This window comes from Eptatretus burgeri, chromosome 16 (genome assembly GCF_056783735.1).
Source record: "Eptatretus burgeri isolate ZD-2024b chromosome 16, Ebu_testis_v1, whole genome shotgun sequence".
In the NCBI taxonomy this organism is placed as follows: Eukaryota; Metazoa; Chordata; class Myxini; order Myxiniformes; family Myxinidae; genus Eptatretus; species Eptatretus burgeri.
The window spans coordinates 27,539,977-27,546,921 of record NC_140976.1 but is presented as its reverse complement, the minus strand read 5'-3'; the positions used below and the strand labels follow the sequence as shown (position 1 = coordinate 27,546,921).

The following is a 6,945-nucleotide window of genomic DNA, read 5'->3' as shown; positions in this document are numbered from 1 at the left end:
TGTTGTGGAAATGGCCCTTATTAAGTTATTAAATATAGGATTACCCCAGATCCCCCATTAAATGCATGTTTAGCCAGGTTGTTCGGTAATTGGATGTTACATGTGTGTCAGGAGGTGTAGCAGGCTGTTCATTGTTCATACAGTGGTGGTGTGCCGAGAGGTGGTTTTCTTCTTCTTCCTTCCCCTCTCCGAATGAGTCCCTGCCCAGCGCTCTGAGAGTGTGAGTCGGCTTCGAGAAGAGCGAGCGCCGAAAAGGCAGGGGTGGATCTGCCTGAGCGTCGAGTCAGGCGATCGGTAGTAGGAGGAACTGCATGAGGGTTTTTGCGATCGGCTCTCGTGCAAAGGGCCGCCCCGAAAGGTCAGAGGAACTGGATGAGGTCAGTCTTCCTTCTGCTGGAGAGAAACGACGAGTGGGAGTCGTGATCTGCTGTGTAAGTGACGGCTGTGTCTGTCTGCGATCTGCTTCGTGAAAGAGGCAGGATGAACTGCATGAGGGGAGTCGGCGATCGACTTTTATGAGGAGGTCCTCGACAGGTTCATCCGGAGTCCAGTGACGGAGCCCAACACCCCGATTTGGCCTGATCTGGTGAGCAGGCCAGGCCTGGATTTGTATGCTGGACCTTGTGAAAAGCCAACTGGAGAACACCGTGGATCTTCCGCTCTTGTGCCGTCGACCTTACGGGGGCTGAACGCGCTGAGGCTGCGTGCGTGGGCGGTCCGACAAAAGGACGACGCCGCCATTTTTCCACGTGGCGTGTTTGAGCTTTGGCACTTGAATCCGTTGACATCGGCTTGTCACGAGCCGCATTCGTGCCTTTGACACTTTTCCTCTCGTCCATGAGGCATCACCAAGTACTCTGTGTCTTGTCTGCATGTTGTCTAAGGTTTATCTCGCTAGGGTTCCCTTCGAAACCCGTAATCCGTAGCTCCCGAGTTAAGAGCGGGTTATAGATGAATTATAACATTGTCGTGAATGCTTTGCTTGTGTTGTGTTCCCCGATGTGTCCCCAATAAATCTGGCTGATTCATATGAAAGTTGCCGCGATTGAGTCGATTCGTGCCGCGCCGAGGAACAATCCGCTCAATTTGTATATAAAACCCAAACTGGCTACGGACTGGCAGACTCCACTCTGTCTCTGACAAATCCAGTCTGTAGCCGGGGTCTATTTCCCCAGCTGGCAAGGCACAGGTGTATTTTGGGTATCGTGATCTAAGGTGCGTAACCCGAGAACTGTGCCGAGCCAGCCGGCGTTATAACCCCGGAGACGGGGTGCTGTTAAGTGACTCCGAATCTTCAACATTGGGCTGTCAAGAGTAGGGTGCGAATCCCGCCACCGCCGAATCCTTAACAATATGTATATATACATACACATATATGTAATCCACACTGTGCAGTGTTCCCCAAATGTTTATCGTACGACCATGTATCTTTGGCCCTTGAGCCGAAATGCACGTGTATTTGTTTGACAAGGTTTTTCTTAACTGTGCACTTTGGTCTTCAGGCTGAAGTATACATCGTTAGCTTTGTTATTGGAGTACGTAATTGCTGGATATTACTGAATTCTTTGTGCTTTGCTTTCTTTTGTTTCTTCCCCGTGACCATTGCACTTGCATTAAACTTAACTTAGTCTTTGGGTGAGTTCTGGTTGTTCTTGTGGCTTAATATGCTGGTTTGTAAATCCTGTTAAAGGTGAATTGGTCATGGTTTCCCCACCGCTAGAAAAGATTGCACAACATGACCAAAAGGTTTGCTCAGCCTGACTCGATCGATCATGTAGTCGACTCTTGGTGTGGTCCTCATCCGCTTTGGAAACTTCATTCTGTACAGTAACAGTTGTCAGACGCAGATCCGACGGGGAGTCTTTGAGGCGGGTGACAGTCATGGTTGTTTTAACATGTCTCGCTCGATTCGTACTGGGCAATCTGAACGGTCTGGTGACTGTAACGTGTGTGTGTGTGTGTGTGTGTGTGTGTGTGTGTGTGTGTGTGTGTGTGTGTGTGTGTGTGTGTGTGTGTGTGTGTGTGTGTGTGTGTGTGTGTGTGTGTGTGTGTGTGTGTGTGTGTGTGTGTGTGTGTGTGTGTGTGTGTACACATATATATTCATTGCGTCACCATCACGTTGCGCTATATTGCGACCCCTTGGGAGCATTTGTCATTGTGAATCGAGCTTTACAGACAATGGTTCAAGAAGTCACAAGCAGAGAAAATAGCATAGCTGCAGATATGTTCCAATCTTATTTGAGCTCATTCATATAGCATAATGCTTAAAATCATCTGCTTGGGCTGAACTTCCATTTGGGAATTTATGAATAGTAAGACCCCCAAACTGCATAGCAAGTGCAAGCAAATCATGTCCCATCACAGCCATTGTTGCATGATTTTTGACCAACAAGCTTGGTTTGCCACACGAGCACATTGTCTGTTGCTTTACCATCGCACCATCACACTAAACAGTTTTGCGATTGGGAATAAATATGATTATAATCGGCTCTCTGATCTATAGCAACACCGTAAGGTCACTATCATATTGTGCTACACTACAAAATCATTTATTACAGAGGTGAATAAGAATAATATAGAAAACAAACCTGATCGGTGCATACACTCAACAGGATAGTAAGTTTCTCGCCTTAGCTTTAAACTAACTCGATGCATGGGGACTCTATCAGTGACACAGGACAGATTAATTAATATACAGAATGGATGGGGTAGAGATTTATGGTATTCCCTTTGGGAATAAGACGTCTGGAGAGCGAGCGTGTATGTGCGGTCAGGCTCTCCTGTTCAGCAGTGGGCTCCTCCGGTCATCCTTCATCCTCTGTCATTTTACTCCAGAGAGCACTTCATCACATCACTGCTCACCCTTCAGGATGCAGCTCGCCGCTCTGTTTTTTGGGGTTTTTTTAAATCCATTTGTCTCTGTTTCACTGCTACTGTCTGTCGCTTCGCTCCCCAGTCTGTCTGTCGGTATGGCTGCTTTATATAGCCAAACCCCCTGCCCTCCCAGGGTGAGGCCTCCCTCCGCCACGTAAGGGTCACGCATGCACCCCCACAGCAACGAAGTCGCATATGTATTTGCCATCCCATCGGAAATTGTGCGTCAGTTTCACATATGTATTCACAATGTTCCCACTGAACATGCAGGGGAGGTGAGAAAGGACAATGGGGAATGATTAAATGTGTTGATTTTGGTGTGAAAAAAGAGGCAGACATTAGGACCGAGGGTGACAAGGAGCTGCCTAGACATCTGATCCTAGTCATTGTGAATTGGGGTAACAAAACACTTGTGCTAAAATTCACTACAATATAACTAATTAATAATTAACCACCAAGTCATTTTCATCACAAATATATCTGCTGTACAATATTTAAATTTTGGCAGAACTGAGTACATATAATATGCTACAGTATATTATATTTAGTTCATTCACTCATCCTGTTTGCCCTGGTTGTTGTGATGTGGAATGTTTAAGGCTGGAAGAGGAGGACGAAGAAGATGAGGATGGTGGAAATGTAATGACAAAGGACACCCTGGTCGATGAGGGATTGTATGACATGGCTGATGTGCCAGTGGTGACGCTATCAGATGCCTTGAAGGACCAACTTCAACACATATCCTCTGATGATATTACTCAAAAGGTTATCAATTCAATGTACGTATTCAAATGCTTCATCATGCATCGTAGGATAAATGTATGCTAACCGCTGTAGCAAACAAAGTAACGCTGATGTTTTGGGTGTTAACCCTTCATTGGAATAAGATCGTCTTATTCCGACAAAGGGCTAATTCCTGAAACGTCAGCATTGTTTTGTTTCCCGTGGGGAGAGGGGAGTATTGTTATAATATGTATTAGTCAAAAACTACAGTTAATTTGATCTTTCATTGCCTTCAATTAATCATTGAACAAGCAGATATTTAATTGGCCTCGGTTAATCACTTAAGCAGATCATTCATTGGAAATCGGGGCAGGGTGTAAGCCAGAATTAAATGAATGATATCCATTAGTTTTCCCTGACTTCTTGCTTGAGATTGAGAGCGTGCATACATTGTTGACATTAAAGAAGCAGCATGTCCAAGGTGGAATGACTATATTAATGACTGGAGGTGAGACAGTAAATTAAAAAAAAATTTTTAAAAGCCCTTGGGTCTACTGGTCTAAAGTGCTGGTTTAAAGATGAGAGGGTCAGTTTTCAGAAAATTCTTGTAAATTGAAGAAATGTTGGCAATTTTCCATGATGCAGACAGGTGGCTTGTAAAAGAGCAGAGAAGAGTAGACAGAGGAGATGAACACTTTTTGACCATTGGAACACTGATGGATGAAAATGGTGAGGGTGAGGGGGGGTGAAGACAGAAGATTGAGCGGGGTGGGAAGCAGGAAGATCGCATTAGAGAAAAGTAGGGTTGGGATGGTGATCAGGAAATATTTTATTGTGTATGCAGTGAAGGGACTTTACTCTGCAGCAACATTGCTGGAGTAACAAATGAATGTATTTGATGTAGGAAGTAGAGAATGAAGAACAAGTGTGAGCAGGACAAAGGGCAGTGGAGGCAGTCTGCGTGCTGTACAATTAATTTTCATGAGTGTCGACTGGTATATATTAACTAGAGGGTTCACAGAACACCATACCCCATGCAGTCTCGAGAGAAAAAAAGGACATAGGCAGGGTCTGTAAGCGGCAATTTTGATGAGTCGAGATGATGTAAAATGCTGTAATATTTTGTCTAGGTACTGCGAAATGGAAGGTTTTTGAAAGTGCTAAAAAGGCAATTTCTGTTCTCCAGTGTTCAAGTATTTAATTCATTTGAAATTAAATTAAGATTTTAAAGGCTGCAGAAAAAAAAAATTCAGAAGTTCACCATCATTGCTGCAATGTCTTTTGCACCGCCTTATTTAACACTTTACATTATTTATTCGTGCCTGTTGTTTGTGTCTATTATGACATCCCTAAATACAGTAAGTTTCCTGTTTGGAATGATTTTCAATTTTGTTTGACTGCCAAACAGACAGCCGAAAACAATTACCTTATTACTCTGCACGTGCATGATCGGGGCAAGATTCCATACAATTTGCCTAATTCAGAGCCAAAGTACTGCTGAACTGCAGGTTCATGTTCATGGTCTAAACTCTAACGGTTCAAGATATGAAATAAAATCTAAATTTAAGTTGTTTCTCGATCATAGACTGACATAAGTAGACAGACAAAATAAACCAATTGCTTAACCCCTACCTTTTTCTTCACGCACGTACGGGGTAATAACTCGTTACGGACAGAGAAACTCTGCTCCTTTAATTTAGAGATTTTCATCTTTTGGTACAATTTTTTGTTGTGTTGGCAGTGCGACACTTGATGGATCTATAAAATATTTTCGATCTTATGTTTTGGTGTGGAAATATCCATTATTTTGCAATGTTGTATCTGCTATTCACTGCTTATTGTGACTTCCTCTCTCATGATCTTTCCCATGTTCCTCTCATGTCTCTCTTTGGAAGGAACCGGCCTTGTATGGAACTGGTTGTCTGGCAGCCACCTGAAAGCATTTTGAAGAATTGCAAAGAGAACATAGACAAATTTATTTCAACGACAGATTGTTGTTCTCCAAAAATATCCACCGCCATTTCTGAAGCTCCACCAGAATTGGAAGTTCAGGAGACGAATCAAATAGATTTGGGCTTGCCCATGTCTATTGCACTCAGCCCTCGTCTTTCTTACGTAGAGGAAGAAATGGAACTATCGTAATGTTGTTTTTTTTGGACTACCAGGCCAGACAGATGGTCTTTGTTACTTATGGTTCGACCCCTCCCTCCCTAGCATCCCAGCATTGAATTCATTCATTTTGCTTGTTTTGGCTTTCCTTCTCCAAGGTCATGTCCATGCATCTCCTTTGACTAGCTTTGGCAGTAGTTTTTGCTTGCTGCTTTGACTCGGTTGAATCGGCAGGCATTCAGAAAGTGTCTTGCTTCATGCAGTGGACCTTGAGAATCATGTGGTCTGTTGAGACATTTAGAGGGTCTCAAAGGACGAGAGTCGTAACAATAATTATCACTCGGTTTCTCATGTTCAGCATAACTCGATTACGCTGAGTTTTCAATGTGTCCCACCTGTCTGCCCTTCACATGAACACACGGGTCGATTTCAATATGGGAGTTTCATGTGATTTATTCACTTCCCAGATTATGACACTTGTTCAATTATTTTCATTTTCACAATTCAGCCGGTTTGGCTTTGGAGGTTGCAGCAGCACAACATGACATTTTCTTTCAATATGTGATTATCGGAGTAACAACCACTTTGCTCATTTACACTAAATACTATTGAAAAACGCCATTGTTCACACAGTTACCCCCGTTTTTGTTAAAAATCAAATTCCACTGTGTCATTGAGTGTTTTGTTTTCCCAGGTTTTTGATAAGGATGATAATAAAGATGCATGTATTTACACCTGAGGAATTATATCAGTTTGTGTATTTGCCACGTATTGTGAAGTGGCAGAATGTTGCATTGACAATCTCGTTGAACAACATTGGTGGAATTTTTATTTTTACAAATAATAGTCTTCACTCTCTCACATTCTTATCCTGCCTGTGGAATTGCTTCTGTGGCCATCCATTCTTGCTCTTTCTTCTACCCTTTTAAGGCACAAGCTTAACCTTCTTCCAAATTGACATTCCTTTCCTGCACACCATTGCAGTCAATTGTTTGCCCATGTCCACAGTTGGCTGAGACACAGGATAGGAATTAGACTATTTGAGAATAAGAGAAAGCATTCGTAAATGTTTGATGTATTTCAGGCTATATTGTTGAAACATTCACAGAACAAATCGAGGAATGAAAAATTACATTTAACATCATAGTAATTTGTTCTGCGAGATGCTGTCTTCGGGGAGCCACAGACATGGCTGTGCGTCGTGACAGTGATGGCATGGCGTTGAGTTTAGGTCGGAGA

At 43.1% G+C, this 6,945-nt stretch overlaps 1 protein-coding gene across 4 annotated transcripts in view; it reads left to right on the top strand.

Annotated features, from left to right (window-relative positions):
- Positions 1-6,445, top strand: part of LOC147010766 (uncharacterized) — a 32,502-nt gene extending 26,057 nt beyond the window's left edge. For all 4 annotated transcript variants that reach the window (XM_085860482.1, XM_085860485.1, XM_085860483.1 and 1 more), the window contains exons 6-7: positions 3,474-3,653; positions 5,493-6,445. In XM_085860482.1, the coding sequence (XP_085716608.1) occupies positions 3,474-3,653; positions 5,493-5,739 (427 nt within the window). In that variant the 3' untranslated portion in view covers positions 5,740-6,445. The remainder of the gene's footprint in view (positions 1-3,473; positions 3,654-5,492) is intronic.
- Positions 6,446-6,945: the final 500 nt, after the last annotated feature.